The sequence below is a fragment of the Eptatretus burgeri genome, chromosome 12 (genome assembly GCF_056783735.1).
Source record: "Eptatretus burgeri isolate ZD-2024b chromosome 12, Ebu_testis_v1, whole genome shotgun sequence".
Taxonomy (NCBI): Eukaryota; Metazoa; Chordata; class Myxini; order Myxiniformes; family Myxinidae; genus Eptatretus; species Eptatretus burgeri.
Genome location: NC_140972.1, coordinates 66,487,676 through 66,509,199, shown reverse-complemented (window position 1 = coordinate 66,509,199; position 21,524 = coordinate 66,487,676). Strand labels below are relative to the sequence as shown.

The 21,524-nt window shown below is 41.6% G+C and overlaps 1 protein-coding gene across 4 annotated transcripts in view; it reads left to right on the top strand.

The window, feature by feature from the left end:
* The window catches only part of INPP5F (inositol polyphosphate-5-phosphatase F), an 84,639-nt gene that overhangs the window by 62,658 nt on the left and 457 nt on the right, over window positions 1-21,524 (top strand). For 3 of the 4 annotated variants that reach the window (XM_085848333.1, XM_085848331.1, XM_085848334.1), the window contains 9 exons: window positions 32-160; window positions 785-902; window positions 3,965-4,160; window positions 4,286-4,357; window positions 4,704-4,777; window positions 13,936-14,064; window positions 17,440-17,527; window positions 17,646-18,033; window positions 19,213-21,524. The exon at window positions 19,213-21,524 is cut by the window's right edge and continues 457 nt beyond it. In XM_085848333.1, coding sequence (XP_085704459.1) covers window positions 32-160; window positions 785-902; window positions 3,965-4,160; window positions 4,286-4,357; window positions 4,704-4,777; window positions 13,936-14,064; window positions 17,440-17,527; window positions 17,646-18,033; window positions 19,213-19,809 — 1,791 coding nt within the window. In that variant the 3' untranslated portion in view covers window positions 19,810-21,524. The remainder of the gene's footprint in view (window positions 1-31; window positions 161-784; window positions 903-3,964; window positions 4,161-4,285; window positions 4,358-4,703; window positions 4,778-13,935; window positions 14,065-17,439; window positions 17,528-17,645; window positions 18,034-19,212) is intronic. The other variant, XM_085848332.1, reaches the window with a different exon arrangement.

The window sequence follows — 21,524 nt, the reverse complement described above, 5'->3', positions numbered from 1 at the left end:
CACTTTGTGGCACTGTGATCGTGGTGAGCAGCTACAAAAGTTGGGGGCCATTCCACCCGATCACATTCTGCCAACAAAATGTCGCCGGACGTATCAGGTCATGTGGGCTAACAATGGAGATACTATCAGCCGACAATACGCTGGCACTGCTGCTCTCAAGGTAAGATCTGATTTGTTGATGTTGGAAATTTTTAAAGTCCACCATTGTTTCCACATTGATGCTGGTTGGGTTGAACAGCCAAATGATTGCATTACATGCCAGTGGGATAAGTAAAATATGATTTGACTCATGATCTGAATAGCCTTTTCCTGTTTGTTTTTTTGCCAACATGAAGGCTCTTCGAAGAATTGCAACACAGAGCATGCACAAACAATACAGATAAAGTCATGAGACAATGCCAGATTTTACTTAAGACAAACACAGCCATTGACCTGTGGGAGGTGGGGTGGGGGAGGGGTGGAGGGAGAGTGCCATAACTTCCCAGGGAACTCTGGGTACTGGCAACGACTTGGTGGGGCAATTGAAGAGAAATTTCCTCCTCCAATGGATTCCAACCTCTGATTGTTTGTGCTCTTTCCTTTAAGTGATAAGCATCGAGCAAGGAAGCAGCACGTGCCGTTTCAAAAGTTTTTTTTGTTTGATTCTGCCAGGGTCGGGTTCAAACCGCGGACCTCCCCAGATTTGGAGCAGACACTAACTACAATCCCATTGAGTCTGGGTAAATGCTTCATGTACTTTTATTGCGACTTTTTTTTAATACCCCCTCCCTTAATCCTCACCCAGGGAGATTTCACACGCACAGGCGAACGCCGCCTGGCAGGTGTCATGCGGGACGGCTATAATTCTGCCAACCGATACTATCTGAACCAGTTTCGGGATGCTTACCGGCAGGCCACCATAGGTGGGTAGCACTATGTATTAGCCTTTGTGGCTTCTGTTTCGGTTGTTATGATACAGTGTGGCTTGAAAACATTGACAAAGTTCAAATGTTGAATTCTCAACATTCTGGTGTCTCAGCGGCAACTGGGAGCTGACAAATCTTTGCGATGCATGTTTGACATTTCTGTGAGAACAATGGCTCTAAAAATCTGAATGTGCATGGTGATCCATTTGCTTGTTAGCCTCTGCTGTCTCTTGTCAGTGGTGTTGATGAGGTTGGTTTGTCTCATGAATAAACACTAATTGATGTCATTATGATATCTATAAATATAATTTTTAATGGGGTAAAAAAAAAAAACCCCAAAAATTCTGGATAAAATCACAAGCTGGTCTAACACTTGGAACATGCCTTTCAATCCTGACAAATCTCACACTCACTATGTCTCTACGAAAGGACCGTCTGGATCCCCCCTCCCCATCTACTTTCTCAACAATCCTCTTGAAGAAGTCATTTAATTCAAGCGTTTGGATCTCACTATCTGCCACGATATTTCCTGGGAAAGCCACATCTCCAAGCTGGCCTCCAAAGCCATTCTGGGCATCCTCCGTCATGCAAAGTTCTTCCTTGGCACACTTGAGTTCCTGACCACAAATAAAGCTTTCATCCACAGCCTGATGGAGTACTGCTCTCCCCTCTGGGCTAGCTGATGCTTCTGCCTCACACCTTTCTCAGCTTCACACTGTGGAAACCAAGGCTTTTAGGATCATTGATATCTCCCACGATGAAGCTGAGTCTTTGGGTCTCTCACTGTGTCGCCGCAGGCTGGTCGGTGGTCTTTGTCTTCTACCATCTCCTCTCCGGCATTGCCCCCTCCCCCCCCCCCCCGTCTGTGAAAACCACCAAGATCTTTTTTACCCCTGTTGATCCGCCCCATAACCACCTACTTCAAATTCCCTGCTTTCCTTCCTGAAAAGTCCCTGGAGTGTCCATCTTGTTTACCCCGTGGACCCCGCCCCCATCCCTCTCCCACAGATCTCCGAATGTGTCTGCTCCCCACTGTTTTGTGCTTCCCTCTCCCACCCTCCTGTCTCCTGCTCTCTTTGTTACATGTTCTGGGTGTTTAGCTCTTATACAAGCCTTGACATTGTACGGAAAAAAAATGCATTGGGGTAACAGTACATATGGACCATGTTGTACAGTTTCTTGAACAGTCAGTTTTGATCCTCACTGGGATCAGACTTAAAGGAAAACTAAACTCAAAACCTCAGAATAATTTTATATGATTACAAATAAATTTAAACAGGCTTGAAAATAACAGGCTACAAAAGATGCACAAGTATTTTTCCAGTATCTCCCTCCTAGTTGTACTCCCATAATCCAAGCTTATGGCTCACCTCCACTTCTTTGTTTCTCTTTTCTCCCATTTGTGGAACTGTCTTTCAGAAGTGATTCCATTGCATTCTTCCCTCCAGGGCTTAAAGCAGTCAGTGCATCTCCAGCTCATGTCAGCCCCATCCCCATACATTCCCATTATCTTTTCTACCTCCATCAACCCAACCCTCATCCGTGTGTCTTGTTCTCTCTTGCCCTCTCTCTCTCTCCTTCCTTCCTTCCCTCACCCCCCCCCCCACCTCACTGTCACTTTGTTTCCTCCTTTTGGACTCTGTCACCTTGCTTTTTTGAGCCTCGATTTTGTGTTAAAAAAAAAAAATCACTTTTCATTGTTGATTTTGGGTTTTTTTAAGCACCATTAAGAAAAGTATGCAATAATTTGATCTCTTAGTAATTTATTTAAAGGCAGCCATGTCGTTTCTTTATGTGGGGTCCTTTACTGGTTGTGAAATACATACTTATCACATGCTCTTCACAGCCAATTAGGGACCCACAAAGGTAAGTCTTGGCTCCCTGCACATAAATTATAGGGAAATTCACTAAAGTTGCATTTGCTACTTAATAAGTTTGTATATAAGGAAGTCAAGTGGAAAAAAAAAATGATTAGCCTTAGTAATTCTCAGTTTCTGACATTTGATTTTGCCAGTTTTTAATAATTTGAGGGAGACCACACTACCAGGAGTGCTGCATCTCATAACACTCTACTCTGATTGGATGGGGCCATAAATTTTTCTGCACCATATGCATTTGGATTACTTATAGAGGTTCCCCTGTGGTGTGGTGCTTCATTCAATTCTTAAAGACTCAGGTCGTGGCAAAGCAAACTATCACATCTGCAACCCACTTCACTTTTGATGATTTCTGAAATGCTCTGAAAGATGAGGGTATGTTTAACTCGAGGATTATGAGCACCGCTCCCCCCACCCCCACACTCAAATCTCCATTTTTGTTTTGAGAAGGAAGAGGGAGAAATTGTCAGACTGGTTGGAGGGGAGGCAAAGTTGGGTTGGACAGCTAACTAGGAGAAACACGATAACTCATTTGGTATTCTGCACATCTATTAATTGTCTGCTCCTTGAAAAAGGGCAAATTAATTTGATTTAAAACTGCAACCAATGGATGGCACATATCTGCCCATCTACATGTTTCATGGTAGTGCAAGTCGGTGCTCTATCTCATAGTATTCTCGAAGATGAAGATATAGATCTAGCTATCCCACCTGCATCTAGGTGTTTGGAGAGCCAAGTTGTTGTTGTTCTTGTATATAGGGGGAAGTACTGGTTTGTGGATATGGCAAAGATGTAATTGGTCAAATGCCCTGTGCTTTTTTTATTTTTTTTTAAATAAGCAAGCTTTGAAACTCAAAACAAGGAGGCAGCCTCAGGTGTGGCTGTGGCATTCATCCAAAAAACATGTTCTTTGTCACCTACTTCACTGATGTGCTGTTCTATATTATTCCCCTGCATATCATCAATCCCATAAAGTCTATCCTTGTATTTTCACCTTGTACCTCTTGCTTTGACCATTCCCCACCCCCAACCCCATTTCTCTGCTAACACCTCATTTCTACCATCTTACTGTATGTCCTGTTCATGTATATTGTTCCATTTCATTTCCTGCTAATCTTTTCCTCTGTCCTAGTTTTACATTTTCCACATTATTCAATGCCCCTTTTTCTTTCTGCATGTCAGACCTGATGCAGGGCTTGCCTGTGCGTGTGGACCTCACGGCGCTCGTGAGCCGTGAATTGCAGCACGAGTCGCTGGTGGGCACACAGAAGAGTCAGCAGGAGCAGGTGGGGCTGCTGCTACAGCGATGCATGAGTCTACTGATTCCTGCCACTGAAAGTTTTCATGGTGGTTGGGCACTTGTAGACTGTGACCCTAGGTGAGGTGATTGTATTATCGGTTTGTTCAGTGGACGTTCATTCAGTGCAAACATTTGTCCTTTAAAATATTGTGTAATTGTCAAATTAATTTGTCCTTTGCTTCCCTCCTCTCCACTTTGTGCAGCCTTGTTGATGCTACACACAAAGATGTTGATGTTCTGCTGATTCTTACCAACAGGGCTTACTATGTGGCCTAGTAAGTGTTCCTGCAAACCCCAAAGGCCACATGAGTGACCAAGATTTTTTGTTAATAGCTTTACAATGCCTACTGAAGTCCCATATTGGTTAAACCATTGCCATCCCTATATGTTGTTTTTGCCACCTTTGTTGTCTGGTTTTCATTTTGGCAATTTTCATGTCTCATGTGATATCACCAGAACAGACACAGAATATCAGCAAATTTGCTTGATAGTTGGTTATTTTTATGATCATTATCACTGGTATTTTTAATCCGAATGGGTTCATGAATCTTTTGCTTCTAAATTGTAGCAACTCAGTCGAACACACTGAGATTTGTTACCGCTTTCTATTTTTTGCTGCAGTTTTGACGGCGAGGCAGAAAAGGTGACGCACTATCAACGGATCCCAATGGAGGACCTGGGAAAAATCGAAATCGGTACAAACATGAAATCCCATTGAATCCTATGTGCTTTGCACTTTCACGTGGGAAGTTGTCGAGTTTTTTTTTTTCATTACCTTTTGACCATGACAAAGTAATACGACTGCACTTTTGCCTTCGCAGGGTCGAGCATTCCACTTTACTTTTGGTCACACTGGTGCTATTTCTTAGCTAATTATCTACTTGCACTACAGTTTTTATTTTATTTTCTCTTCAAGAGCAGCGAGGCTCATGGAAGAGTATGGTTAAATTGACAGTGGGATAGTGGGGGCAACAATTGTGTGTAACCAGCAAGGGAATAAATGAACAGTAAAATAAGGAAGATTAAAAAAAGAAAAAAAACACTGAAATCAGCAAGTAAGAGGTTTGATCTCGGGAGGGTTTATTAACCCTTTAAATTAATCCCAGGAGGGCTTTAAATAGAAGTAATAAAGATCATGTGTCGGATTTATTTACTTTATATGATTATTGTCCCCCAACAAACACTTCCAATTAATAAATTAGAGCAAAAGCTATTTCAGAAATGAGTATAGATAATGTACAATGAAAGGATGGTAAATATCTGGCATCTACTTGTAAAGATTGATGATGGCTGAACTTTTAAACCTCATGCGATGAAGCAATCTCTTTATCCTTATATTCCTGCACAACCCTCTATGCTTATTCTTCCCCCCCCCCACTCCCCTCCCCTCCAACCTCCCTATTCTGCCTTTTTGCCATTATTCGACCTCCTCCATGCCCTTTTCTTAATCCACTTCCCTCCCTTCCTTTCTCTTTGTGTATAAAATATACATGGCCACTTTAAGAGTGTGACATGAACTTTATCTCTCAAAATAAACATTGATGTTGAAAGTATAACTACAATAAAAGCTGGGTTATCAGGCACTTTACAAACTGTCACATTTTACCAACTGGCATGCTATTTACAAACGTTAATATCTAAGTTAAGCTATTTACAAACGACCACACAGCTTACTCACCGATTTATTATCCCATCAAAACTGAGGGAAACAAATGTGTGATAGTCTATCCGATCTCAGCTGTGAAAACGAGGCTTTTCTCTCGATGACCTTCTGTCACAGCTTCATGATTCAAGAGCTGCAGCCATCTATCGTAAATCCACTCCATCCGAGGTGCCACAAAAATCTCGGCTTCTCAAAACGTCAGACATTCACTTCCTTGCTTTTGAAAACCCTTCAGTGATGTTTTCTGAGTCAAGGTTCAATGTACCAAAAAAACAGGAACTAATCTATGTCCTAATTGTCACCATGGCACATCCGGCTCTCTCTGCCCAACGACCAATCACAGGATTTCAAATCTTGAGTAGAACATGCAAGTGAAAAATCGGGGAGAAGAAGTTCAGTTTCCAAAGCATCACAGCTTCTGTTACCCTGTCGAGCAGTACTGATGTGAAGAGGAAGAGGATTATTCTCACAATCAACCAGAAGATTGATTTACATCTGTTGGACAGTAGGAGATGAGAGAAAGGAGAAAATGGAAATGCGTTGATGCATGAGTGCAACATTGGATCGTCAACCATCTCCAACATCAAGGCCCAGAAGGACAAGCTACTGGAATTTACCACCAAGTCAGAGACGGACAAAGCTGCCGACAAGCGCCGTACTCTACACAAGCCAAATGTGGAGCAGCTAGATAAAGTTCTGTATGAATGGTTTGCTCTCAAGCATTTGGAGGGAACACCGATCTGAAAACCAATGTTGATTGAGAAGGCAAAATTATTTTTTGATCAGATAGGATTGACTGATCAATGTGCCTTTACTGATGGCTGGCTGGCTTGTTTCAAGCTGCGACCTTGGATACTGCAGCTTGATATCTCGGGAGAACAAAAGTCTGCAGATCACGATCCAATAAATTTACAGTATGTGATTTACAGTATGTGATCCAATAAATTTACAGTATTTACAGTATGTGATGCAAGCAAGTGACAATAATCCATTTCAAATTTTGACCAAAGCCGAAAATGGAGAGTGGGGTGAAGTGGACTGACCAAGATGTTGAAGCGAACGTGTTATCACTGACTGAAATCATTGACAGTGTTGTTAATCCAAAGAAGGAAGTTTAACAAACATGACTGCTTTGAAGAAGACTTTTTCAATTGAAAATGTCACTTGGGCTAATAATGCAGGGGTGTGTTCCATTAATAATCAGCTTGTGGAGTGCTCATCAAGTGGCTTAAGCACTCAAGCATGCACTCCAACAAAACGGTTGATAAGGAACGGCTGGCTTGGCAAGCGATAGCTAGCTGATCGGTAATGGAACACACCCCTGATAAAAGGTTTTGACAGTTGACAAGCTTGTGAAGTTTGCTGAAAGGCAGAAAGCTTACAGACCCAGGAAGTCATGCAGCTGCATCTCTTGCAACAACATTTTATGAGGAAGAGGCAAGAAACAATGCAGCAGTCTGACATAAGGAAATGTTTCAAGAAAGCCTCGAGCTCGACAAGATGATGAGTCTGAGAAAGTGGAAGTTGACACTTTAAATCGTACAACTTCAAAAGTTTGTTTTTAAATGCAGATATATTATTGGTTTGCAAAATTAATTGGTAATTACCTTTATACTGCACTGTAAAAACGTTACTATTTAATCGATTTTTCAGAGGCAAAGTTTAATAAATTCCTCTTTTGTACTGTTCTATATTACATTTAAATAACCGACATAGTTAATGAACCAGCAGGGGCAAGGTTCCGTGGGTGCCGGATAACAGCTTTTACTGTGTAAATGAGCAATACCCCCCTCATATTTCCGCAGAGCGCTCAAGGTCCGCCATTAAACTCCCTTCTGGTAAAACTACCAAAATCACTAATTAATGGTCACCTTCACTCTTTCATTCCTCTTTTTTTTCCTGCCTTTGGAATAAACTCCCACACTCTTTTCAATCCCAAGCCTGGTGTTGGCTTAGTGGTTAGTGTGGCGGCTTGGGATCCAAGGGTCCTGAGTTCAAGCCCCGTTGGCTGCTGAATTCACACCAGGGGGTTGACTCAGCCTGTCATCCTTCCGAGGTCGGCGAAATGAGTGCCAGTGTACTGGTCCCGGTGTATGCCCCGGTTGGAATAGGTGTACCATATCCCTATGTGTCATAAGAGGCGACCAGGGTTGGCGTCAGGAAGGGCATCCGGCCATAAAACATTGCCTCAAGAAAAAGCCAAACCCCTGCACAGCAGGGAAAAAAAAAATGGCTGTAAAAACGGTCATTTTACTCTTTTCAATCCCATTCTTCCCTCCAGGCCTTCAAAACAGCTGTTCTCCACCACCTCTTATCTTCCCCCATCCAATTCCTTGATCTTTTCTACCCCCGTTAATCCACCCTAAACCCACCTCCTTCAAATTCCCTGCTTTCCTTCCTGAAAGTCCCTGTAGTGTCCATCTTGTATATCCCGTGTTCCCCGCCCCATCCCTCTCCCTTCCACAGATCTCCTAATGTCTCTTCCCCACTGTTTTGTCCTTCCCTCTCCCACCCCTCTTGTCTCCTACCCGCCCTTGTTGTGCGTTGCGTGTTAGCTCTCATATGAGCCTCGACAATGTATCCAAAAAAACCCCCCAAAAATTGTAGAAAAACAAACTTTCCTCATTGCTGTAAAAAAAAAGGTTATAATTATCTTCGCATTCTGCGAAAGGTTATGTTTTGGTCGGTGTGTATTTATTTATTTATTTATTTGTAATCTTGTGATTCGTATAACTCAAAAAGTATTAAACCGAATTGCATGAAATTTGGTGGGATGATTGGTTATTAGCCAGGAAGCATTCGATTAGATTTTGGGATCGTTCGGGTCAAAGGTCAAGGTCAAGGTCACGAAAAGGTCAAAATCATCTTTTTACGATAACACGGTCAATTTTTATTCAATTTGCATGCAACTAACCCCAAAATGTTCAGAATTCAACGCCTCATCTTGTGATATGCAATATGACACAATGACGCCCATACTCTTGTTACCGGTTAGGGGTCAAAGGTCAGGGGGGTCACGACCTTGAAAAATATGCGGTTTTTGTCATAACGCGGTCAATTCTTGTCCGCTTTACATGAACCCAGCACCAAAATGTTCTGAATTTAATGCCCAATCTTGTGACACAATGACGTCATAACACATGTCACCGGTCGGGGTAAAATGTCACGGGGGGGGGGGGGGTCACGCCCTTGAAAAATATGCGGTTTTCGGCATAGCTCAGTCAATTCTTATTCGATTTGCATGAAACCAGCATCAAACGAGATTACCTTCTCTTGTTGAAACGTTGTATTCACCGAGCTTGCGAGTGAAGACTCGCCAAAACGACGTGAGTTGATTGTTTAGTCTGTAGCCCCCGAAAGTCGGGGGGGGTCATGACATTATAGATATGTGGTTTGTGTCATAAGACCATTCATATGAAACCAGTTCCCCACACTCATACCTAGAACAAAAAAAGTCGTGGTGGCGAAGGTATGCGCTCTATGAGTGCCCGTTCTAGTTTTTAATTTGGTTATTTCTTTGAAATAAGCTCGAAGAGTGGATGCCTTTGTCTGGCCGTATGTCCATTAACATTTGACTAAAACATCTTCTCCTCACAAACTACCTGACCAATATGGGCCAAATTTGGTACGATTAATCAGGACAGCAAGGTCTTGTGGGGTTGTGCTCCCCATCCAGATGCACCCCTATATAGGGGATTAAAGGGGGGTTTTGTCCCAAATATTGGTATTTTATTCAAAAATATTCTTCTCAGAAACTGCCAGACAGATTCAGACCAAATTCATCATAAGGCATCGGGACCATGCTCTCACCTCAAGTTGTGATCCTCATGGCCGTATCTCCCCCGGAAAGGGGGCCACGGGCCCCCTCCCAGAATACCTCATTTTCACTAAAACCTCTTCTCCACAACTACCTGAACAATACGGACAGAATTTGGTACAATGCATGGTGGTGGTCATATGGCAGCTTAGCTGCCGGGGTAGCTATCATTTATTGAAGCATGACTGTGTCGCGGATGCAGTGCCCCTCTACCAGTACACACACTGGAAATGGTACTCATTTTGCCGACCTCTGAAGGATGACAGGCTGAGTCAACCCCCTGGTGTATTAATTCAGCGGCCGATGGGGCTTGAATTCAGGACCCTAGGATCCCAAGCCGCCACCCTAACCACTGAGCCAACACCAGGCTACGTACAATACAGGCTACCACCAGGCTACCAGCTTACAGGACAGTAAGGTCTCATGAGGTTGTGAGCCCTCTCCAGATCTTCCCATTTTATGGCAGTTAAAGGGGAGTTTTGCCCCAAATGTTGATATTTCATTCAAAAATCTTCTCAGAAACTGACAACTGGATCCAGCCAAACTGGCCATGCAACATCGTAACCATGCCCTAACTTTAGGTTGTGCTCACCATGGCTGTATCTCCCCTGGAAAGGGAGCCACGGCCTCCCTCCCCTTATCCATCATATTCACAAAAACATATTTTCCTCACAAAGTACATGACCCACATGGACCAAATTTGGTCAGATACATCAGAACAGTAAGGTCTCATGGGGTTGTGCTCCCCATCCGGATCCACCCCCGATAAGAGGCTGAAAAGGGAGTTTTGCCTCAAATTCAGGTAATTAATTTTTTTAATCTTTTCAGAAACCGACAGCCAGATAGATGCAGACCAAACTCTTCATGAAGCAAAAGGACCAGGCTGTTAACTTAAGTTGTGCTCTCCATGACTATACCACTTCAGGAAGGGGGGTCATGACCCCTTTCCTCATAATCTCTCATTTCCACCCTGCCTGTTGGGGAAATAACTGTCAGTCCCCCATGGGGTTAGTTTTTTATTTTTGTTTTGTTTCCTTGTTATTGTAGCAGACTGTCAAATACTGACCAGTCAGTATTTAACAGTGTAGTTGTTCATAATTAATACAGTCTACTAATTAATGTGGAATGACAGACAGGTAGAATTGAATAATTAAAATGTTGACCAAAGTAGACCTGTCTCACCCTATTGCCTATTCAAATACCACCAATTTGAATAGACCTTTTTTCTTCCTTTATTAGGTCATCTCTACCGAGATGACCTAATAAAGCCGGACCAAATGTCCATCCGTCAACCATTTTTCTTTCTGATCTTGATGAAACTTAGTATATGGGTACAGGTCGATGAGTGTTGCACAACGATATAACTTTTGTCCGGGGTCAAGGTCACGAGGTCACGTAAGTTATAAAAATCGCCATTTTCAAAACCTATCTCGTCTGCCATTGTACAAGATATTCGGCAACTGTTTATTGATTATGATAGTAAAAAAATATTATCTTGTATCTAACCGGACAGATTTTGGAATTTCCTTCCCGTTTGATCGTCACGTGATCTGGAAGATGGCCAAAAACGCCGATGCGATTCGCAAAGAAGGAAGGAAGGAGAAATGAAAGATAAATATAAAACACATTTTTAACCTTTTATATTTATACATTTTCCGCCGAAGGTGCAAAAGTTTCAAAACCCGAAATGTAAACGTCGGCATTTATTTTCATAATATAATTTCGTGCGCGCGTGCCAAAATGCCGAGTCGTCTTTAACCAAACTACGCAGTAGTCTTCGGTCATAACTGAACATTGAGAACTTGTGGTATTATAGAGATGACCGTCACCCCCACATGGGGGTAATTTTTATATTGACATTTAGGTGGTGAAGTAATTTCTTTTGTTTGTTTTTGACATTGAAATCAAGTTTCATGCAGGAGCTAAATGATAGGGCACAGAAATTCACATTCTCAAAGATGATTGAAGAGGAGCCGGGAGAGAAAGACATCACATTTGAACAGATTTGTAGCGTATTGGAAAGTGGTTTGTTTTAGGTGGGGGGGGGGGGGGAGGGAAAGGAGTTGTCAGTGGGAGTAATAAAATGGCAAGGGTGGGTATGGGTGAGAGCATGAGGTGAATACATGGGCAGCACTCTTGAAAGGTTGGAGGGAGGGGCACTGAGTCTGTTCCACTGAAGAGAGATGAGTGGAATGAAAAGATTGAAGTGAACATTCATATTAGAATTGGGGTGGGGGAGGGAGTAACCAGGTGTGGGATTCTGGAAGAATATGTGTGACCATGGCAGGCTGGGAGAGGACAGAGACATAAGAGGGTAGGAGACACAAGGCCAGAAGTGGAGTGATAGAAAATAGAGTCCACCACCATGCCCACAGTGGGCAAGAAACAGACCTTGAGACTATGCTTCCTTCTGGAATATTCCATTAATATGAAGAGCCCTGGATTTGATTGCCTCCAGGAGAGCAAGATGGGAAATAACAACATGAGCCCAGAGTAAGGAATCGTACTTCTTTAGATGAAGTTCTTATTCACTGCAATGAGCTCTGAGTGACTAAATAGACTTGGCTCTGTGAAGATTGCCCAGGTATCAGCTTGCCTTGGAGGCCATTTTGGCGATTTGATCTGCCCATGACGGACAGGTTGTGGTGGATTGTGAAACCGAGGAGCTCCATGAGTTGCACCACTTCCCTGGGATTGAGTGAAGTAGACTGGTGGGGAATTTTGGAGGAGGTGGGGGGAGGGGGTGGGGTTGAAAGCTAATGCTTGTGGAGGGGCAGAGTGAGAACATTGGATATTCCTCCATTGAAAAACATGTTACCGGTGCCGACCAACAACTTGTATTTTTCCAGTTCTGCAGAGATGGATGCTGTAGCAATCTGCCTCTCGGAGGTGAATTGTACTGTTCTGCATAGGGTAGAGTCATCCACTAAATTACACAGAGGATTGTTCAGGGAACAGAAAGGTCATGTATGCCAAGCGTAAGGCCAGTCTTAAAACACTTTTCTTGTGGAACACCAGCTTCAAGAGGGAGATCTTGAGACAGAGTGACACATTAAGAGAAAACAGTTGTTTCCAAATGTAACGAAAATCTGATAGCCATTTGAGGGAAGGGGATAGTGTGGAGGTGAATTCCATTACAGACAGATTGTAAAGTAAGGCTGGGTACCAGATGGTATCAGAAGCTAGAGAGATGGCCCTGATCTCTCATTTAAGATTTAGTGCATCCATCCATCGTTTGGTTAAATGAAGCAACATGTCGATGGTAGAACAGCTGGTATGAATGCCGAACTGATCATAAGAGATAAGACAGTTGGAGAAGAGATAATGCGGAAAGTTCTGCAACAATTACAGATTCTATCATTTTGCTAAATGATGGGGAAAAGGTTGACTGGTCTGCTATTCAATGGATCAGACTTTGTAAATTGTGATAAACTTCATGGGAATATAGTTCATGGTCTGGCGCTCAGCTCATTAATTTTTGGTGGCGATTGGCCTTGACCTTCATGGTTAGTGCCTCAGGTCAAATTTTCAAGTTTTAGGAACCATATCGTGTAGTACCTCAAATTGAACACCTCGATGAGTGCTTTCTAGATATGTCAAGCTTGAGACATTATGACGTCATTTGGTGACGTTATGAGGCAAAAGCATATTTGTCATGGTTACTCTGTAGAACGATTCTCATCGGAATCTCTCGTAGGCAGATATTCCTCAAGGAGTCGCTCCTGGTGGATAGCAGCTCTGTTCACCTCAGTGTGACCTTAAAGAAGTCACACGTGGTCACCTTTTGGCAAGATACGTTGGTTTATTTTTTACTCTGTTGTTCTTCATACCTTTATTGAAAGACATATTCAAAATAGCATTCAGCCACCTGGAAATGAAAACGCGTCATTTTATGCTACTTTAATAAACATTGAGCTTCACTTGGAGCTTCCAGTAACTCATAGGTATGGTGGGCAGGTTTTATTCCTGGGGTGGTACTGATGAACACAATAATGACATCAATTGGGTTCAAAAGCCAAAATTATGGTGATTTTATACACTGCTTTACTCCCCAGTATAGCACACACCCAATTACAAATATGATGATATGTTTTATGAAAGACAAAAAAAGTATTTTGATTCATAACATGAATTACATTGCAAAGGCAGGTGACGACAATGGGTTTCCAATCGCTCAGCGTTAATAAGCCAGTCTGTGGCACTGGGAACCTCCCATTCATTTAGATGAAGTTACTTTCAACATGATTGTGCTCATGATTATGGCCCCAGAATTTTGAATGGTTTTGATGTTTCTATGGCATTACTTTTTTCTGTGATCTGAAGTGTATCACAGTGTCTATGTTATTCCATTTCACATCATGGCTTCCTTGTAGGCCCTGAACCGACCATATTTGGAAGGCCAAAGTTCATGTGCATGCGCTTGCACTCTGTGTTTGGAGGCACCACAGGCTATTTCCACACAATGCGGGTGGGCACATGCACTGGCGAGAATAATGGAAAGGGTAAGCCTTGTATAATTCTGCAAAATATTTTTCTTTATGTGCGGAGTATTTATTCACGTGCTATTTATGAATGATAAAACGTTATCTCGGGAAGATGTGAAAATGGTTCGTATTCACCTAATGTTGATCTCACAAATAATTGGTGGTTGAATTCAGTGACCTGATATGCAAATCCTGTTCAAATTTCAAGTCAATCGGATGAAAATTGAGGATTTCAGAAACTTGACAGTTGTTGACCTTTGGCCTATGTTGACTTTTTGACCTCAACAATAGACTTCTTGCTTTTGACGAACTCTTCCGTGTGGTAAAGTTTTGTGAAGATCGGTTTAAAATTGTGACCTGTAGGACATTGACCTATAAACAAACAGATAGAATAACGCACCTGACCAACCAATATATTTGAAAAATCTTTGATTTTGCAAGTAACAAACAGGCAGATAGGGGTGAAAACGAGCTCCTTCCACCTTTGGTGATGAAGGTAACTGGAATGGCACTCAGTGGACCACATACCTCTGCTAGGCTGAAAGTTTACGTTTTGTATCCCACTGAAAAGCCGGATCTGGATCCGGACCTGAACCGAAATCGAATCAGCTTCTTGTCACCAAACCAACTCTCCACCAAATTTAGTCCAAATCCGTCCACAGCAGTTTTACATATCCTGTTCTCACAGACGGACAGGGGTGAAAACATAGCCTCCATCCACCTTCGGTGGCGAAGGTAACAAACAAGAAAGATGTCATGCCTGCGAAATGCAGATAAACAATAGTTGCCATGGAAACAGCAGTTTGGCAATTTTGAAAACTTTCACCTCTCAATTGTTTTACATGATTGAATGTTGGGCAAACAAATTTGGTCGATACGTTTTATAACTGTGGCGTAATAGGTGTTTTACATGTTTTGGATGGCCTTGACCTTGACCTTTGACTAATTTTGACCAAAGCCAGCCATCTTTGATCAGATCACAAAATAAAGTGAGATGCACATGTTTATATGCCATCATGTGCTGTGCTTGTGCCAAGTTTGAACAAAATCGGACCATGCATGTCTGAGAAATGGCTGGGGACACATTTAAGTAACAAAAAGACATGCATATGTTAGCCATCATTCATTATCTGTGTGTCATGTTTGAACAACATCGGTAAATGCATGTCTGAGAAATGCTTGAGGACATGTTCGATACCGGTTTTTTTGGTCATCTCGACCGAGATGACCTAATAAAGCCGAACCGTCCAGCAACAATTTTTCTTTCCAATCTTGATGAAACTTAGTATGTGGGTAGAGGTCGATGAGTGTTGCACAAAAATGTAACTTTTGTCTGGGTTCAAGGTCAGGGTCAAGGTCACAAGGTCACGCAAGTTATAAAAATCGCCATTTTCAAAACCTATCTAGTCTGCCATTCTACAAGATATTCGGCAACTGTTTATTGATTATGATAGTAAAAAATATTATCTTGTATCTTACTGGACAGATTTTTGAATTTCCGTCCCGTTTGGCCGCCACGTAACCTGGAAGATGGTCAAAAACACCTCCCGGTACAAAGAAAACTTTTTACTTCTGATCTTGATGAAATGTGGGTAGAGGTCGATGAGTGATACCCAACGACATATTTTTTTCCCGGATTCGAGGTCAGGGTCAAGGTCACAAAGTCACAAAAGTTGTGAAAGTCACCATTTTCAAAACCTATCTCGTCTGTCATTTTAGGAGATATCTGGCAACGGTTCATTGATTATGAGAGTAAAAAACATTATAGAGATGACCGTCACCCCCACACGGGGGTAATTTTTAAATTTTTTTTTAACTAAAATGCCTGCCAGTCAGCCATCTTTGATTGCATCGTGAAACAAAATGACGTGCATATGTATACCATCATGTGTCGTCTTTGTGCTGAGCACAAATAAAATTGGTCCATACATGTCCGAGATATGGTTGCGGATGCACGTACACAAAATTTGAGACCAAATCCATAAGCCCCCGTTTTGGACTGAGTCCAACGGAGGCGAAAAACCCGGTACCGAACACATCCTCAACCATTTCTCGGACATGCATTTACCAATCTTGTTCAAACTTGGCAACCAGATAATGAATGATGGCTTACATATGCATGTCATCTTTTTTTTTTTTTTTTGATCAAGTCCAAGATGGCCGACTGGCAGCCATTTTGTTACTCAAATGTGTCCCCAACAATTTCTTGGACATCCATGGTCCGATTGTATTCAAACTTGGTACAAACACAGAACACGATGGTATACACTTGCACCTAACTTTATTTTGCAATCTGATCAAAGATGGCCAATTGGTGGACTGGTGGCCATTTTAGTTGTAAATAAATATGGGCTAGCCATTTAACTCCATGCAGTAAAATTACTAAAACAATGGGGGCTATGACATTTTATGTTTTATTCCTTGTTTCCTGATAGAAGACACGTTCAGTCTTCAAATACACACCTGAAACCTAAGGCTGAAATGGAGCAAACAAAATATCAGTGATTGGATCTTTGAGGTAAGAATTGTGGGTGGATCAGGCCAGCGGACAGACAGATAGACAGAGCGATTGGTGGATAATGTATATATATATATGTATATGTATATATGTGTATATATATATATATATATATATATATATATATATATATATATATATATATAATTATTTTTACCTCCATCAGTGAATGTGGACAGAGGTTTTGTCTTCACTCATGTATGTCTGTGAGTCGGATATCTCAAAGTTGTGGATGGATTCAGCTGAAATTTGGTGGAGAGGTTGGATGTATGACATGGACGAATTGAGTAGATTTTGGTGAAGATCTTGATCCAGATATGAGAATATCTTAAGACATTCTTCACCAATGAGAGATCAGGCCAAAAGCTATATGTTGCACAGTATCTCAAAAAGTTGTGGACTGATTTGGATGAACCTTGGTGGATAGGTTGGGTGTGTGATGACGATGAATTGATTCGATTTTGGTGAAGATCCAGATCGAGAAATGAGAATTTTTTAAATCTATAAGTGATTCTTCATGATTGAGAGATGTGGCCAAAAATGACATATAGGGTACAGCATGTTATTTCAAAAAATTATGGACAGATTATGATAAAACTTGGTGGATGAGTTGGGTAGGTGCCAATAACAAGCAGATTCGATTTTGCTTAAGAGTCGGATGCAGATCCGTCTTATCGGTGGGATACAAAACGTAAACTGTTCAGCTTGGTGGAGGTATGCGTTCTACCGAGTGCCGTTCCAATACATCTTGTATCAGACTTGGGACAATGTCATGTTTGCAATAGTTTTTTTTTTCAGAAATCCAAGAAATCTCATTGTATTTTATTTTTTTCCTCATCAAACCTGCCAATAAAATCCATGTCCTATTTGATCAGATACACTGGAGTGCATCGCTGAGATTTTTATGATGCTGAAGGAAGAGAATGGTGGAAGCCTCAGCATGATGGAAGGGAAGCTTGAGAAGTAAGTCAATGCCTTTGGGTTTTGGGAGTGGAATATTAGCATTGTGTTAACTTTCCTTTTTGACCTGACACAATCTTTCTGGTCCCGTGTTCCTTTCCTTTGCTGCGATTTCTATCAGACGTAAAAGTAAGCCTCACGAGGAGATAATCACGATATCTGCTAAAGAACAGTCCTGTGGCTGGGCTGCTGGTGCTGTGGACCCTTTGCCACAGGAGGCGGGTGCTCGACAAGGTCTTGTGCAGAGCCAGAGGTACCTGGTAAACGTGCAGCGCAATGTACGCAGCAAGTTCTCTTCCCTCAATGAGAAAGTGCGCCAGTCCAAACATGGAATGAACCTTGGCAACCTTGGTTCAAACATTCGGCGCATTGGCACCTTCGGTCGCTCATCTGGGAGCCCAAACCTATTGCGGCCAGAGTCTGCTGCCCATCAGGTGTTTGGCAGTGAGGATGCAGAGCAAGATGGTGACAGTGATATTTCCATTTCTGACTCTGACTCTGTGATTGCGGTGAGTTGTTTCAATGGTAAGCAAAAATTAAAACATGGTTTCTGATATTTTGAAAAAATGTAGAAATATTTGGCTGTTTAGTCAATGTTTTTGGGCTGCTTTACTCTCAATAAATGTTTTTCATAAATTTCTTCTTCTTTTTCTTCCTCTTCTGGGTGTGTTGGGAGAAGCTTGGCCCCAGTCTTTCACAAACCGGCTGGCAAAAAAGGCCTGAAATTTGATTAAGGTTATGACAGAAATTAGGAATTTACCATGTTGCCGGCGAAAGCCCTTCGCGAAGGATACCATGGGTTCTTTAACATCCACTAGTAAATGCTAGCAGACAAATCGTCAGTTTAATGTCCATCCAATTGGCAGCATACACATTGATTAATCACTCTCCCTGTGAAACATGGGGATGATAGTTTATAGCTGGGCCAACATTCAAACCCAGACTCGATGACAGCTAAGAGGTGAGTGTGCTTACTTCTCGGGTTTTTGATAAATGTTGTATAAAAGAGCGAATTTGTTTGTTTCCTCCTTCTATGTCTCCAAACCCCTGGGCCAATTCCCCTGAAATTTGCTGTTCCGCATTATTTTCACATCTCAATAAAAGCTTTCAATTCTTAATTAAATTGAAAAACGTGAAATAACTGTGCTTTGGGCTTTTGAGCATCGAATGTTGCTCCTCCCCCCCTCCCCCCAAACCTATTCTGAGAGATGGGCAAAACTTAGCTGGCGCCTCCGCATTCAAAGGTCGTTTCTCTGTCAGGAATTGACCTTATTGCATTTACATATTTATATTACGTATGCAGAATGGAAATTAACGTACAAATGGTCCATAGTCCCCGTGGAACTACACCGAGTGTAATGAGTGGCCGCATGATCCTGTCTGAGCTTAAACAACAAAATTAGGCCATTTGGCCCATCATTGCCATGTTGCAGTCGAGTTCATTTTTGCTACTCCTATTAAACAGCAATCTTTTTGAGGTTTTACGAAAGTCAAAGTAACTCAATCTTGATGGGGTCACCCAACTTATTGTTCCTCAGAGCAAGATCACTTGCTTGGAAATACTTATTCAACCCAGAATGATGCAGTTGCATCTATTTGCATTAAATTTGTGAAGGGTTCATGTGGATTTACAGAGGTTCAGTCTTATGTATTTTGAATCCTCTTCCTGAAACCTATGCCACCCTCAGGATGACTATTTTGAACTTCCAGCAGCAAAGTCTGATGATGAGAGGAGGTGCAGTGAAAAAGCCATCCTCGATTATGTACTTCCCAGTTGTGGCATTGTTGCCTCAGGGTCTCCATCAAATCGATCGGTTGAAGCCCCTGACACGAGCCTTCCATCACCAACGTGCGCTACTTCTCGTATCATCATCACTGACTGCAGTGATCTAGAACCACGAGCAAATGCACCACATCGTTCTCAATATTCTTTTGAGAGCAGTGAAAACAAAACTACTGTCTGCTCAACACTAGACTCTATGCCCAGGCCTTCTCGACTTGATATTTTGGAGGTGCCAAAGAATGCTTCACCAGCAGAAACCCCAGGCTCTGTCGACAGTGAACCGGATGGATCGACACGCGTGACGCCATCAGATGGGGGCTCACGTGCCGCATCGCCATTTGCAAGAATCAAGAGCTCAGTGGTGATCATGGCAAACATGCCTTCATCACTGGGCCTGCTTCCAGGCCGAAGCCCAGAGAGTGAAGCACAGCAGGAAACCACAAGTTTGCAGGAACTTGAGGATCTCATTTCCAAGTGTAAGACATGCATTGTCCAGGTGTAATGCAGTAGCAGCGAGGTGATATCGTTGAGTTGCATTTTGTGGCAAGAACTTTGTACTCGCACACTCCATGCACCACAAGGAAATTGAACCAGTGGCTTTTGGGTTATCTTCAAACTATTATCATTTTAGTCCATGTTGGTGTATCACTCCAAATTATTATAGCTCTCATTGTGTGTCATGAATTTTTTTTATTATTATTTATTGGTGAAACATCAAGGTATTTAAAGCTAAACTTTGCTGCAACTCCAGGACAGGGTGTTTTATTTAATCTTTTTTTTAATTGAAACTTTGGGAGTTGCTTCCAACAGATGAAACTTTTAACTTTAATGCTTTCCTCACATTCCAATTATTTGCATCAAAACCTCACTTTGGAGAATCTTTGGAAGGTTGTGCTACAAACTGATAAATTGCTGCCTTAGCAGAAGGTGTTTTTTTTCTCACAATGTTTAATGTAAAGTGACCTCGGCAAGGGAGCAACTGATGAGTTTAATGTAATTTGGTTTCCGTTTTTACATTTCTAATCCAAGCAACTTTTTTGAGTTTTTTTTTCCATCTTTATTTACAAACTGTTTAAATCAAAGTATGTGTTCAGTAATAATATTGCAAGGAACAAAAATGTTTTCCTATTATAACAGTATTTGTTTGAATTTTTCACATCTGTTTTATTTACGTTTTGTTTTTCTACTTCATTTAAGTTTGTTTTTGTTTCTTTTTTTAAAACTTTTGAGGCATGTCTGTCGTAAGTACTGAATGTCACAATATCATGTTTACAGTTGTACAGTGGTGATAAATGCAAAGTCTAGCTAATTGGGTTTCAAACCTATACCGCCTGAAAAGGTACTGTAAGCAAGAGCACTGAATGATGAGATTAAATGTTGACTGACCTGCTGTGGAGGGCTGGAACTTGTAATGCTGTTGAAATTTGTCTAATTCCAATGAAAAGTTCAATTCTGCACATGAAAGTTATTGAAGAATGTGATCTTTGTTTGATATCGTAGCAACATCCTCAATTTGGAGTACAACACTGTTCAGAAGTGGTTAAGTTATAGCAATCTGTTAAAGGTCAAATGTAGTTTTTATTTATTTTTTACATTGCTATATGTATGCAAAGGAAAGAGTCTATGAGGGTAGCCCATGCAGTGAAACTTCATTTTGGTCCCATTGTGAAATTCCTTACAACTTTACAAATTTTAAATACAGCGATTTCAAGTTGATACTTTGCTTCAAGCTCTCAGATGTTCTTCCAATTTGGCTGCTTAGATTCCAAGCTGATTAAAGTCAAATCCAACAAAATGCTGCATGGATCCCTTTTCCCAAGATCACAACTGATCTGTCAAGTTTTATTGAGACATTTGTTTCGATACTCATGTTTCTGATCATTGTTATAATCGGGTCCCTCACTTTATAGAATCTACAAAGATCCCTTATTTTGTGCTGTCGTATCTATCAGTGTGCTCCACCTTTTTCCTTTAAGCTTACAGACCTTGCAAGAGCTTGCTGGTACCATGCAAAAGATTACTGATGTGCTACACATTGTTATTTATCAATTGTAATCATGTTATCGGTAATCGCCGATAATCTAAACGGTGCCTAATCGTAGCACAGAATGAGTAAATGTGTATCCTCTTAACCTCGTACTTTTCCAGAATCGCAAGTATTTTTGTTTGAAATTGTTGCCGTTGTGGAAAGCATATTGCCTTTTGCTTTTTCTCTAT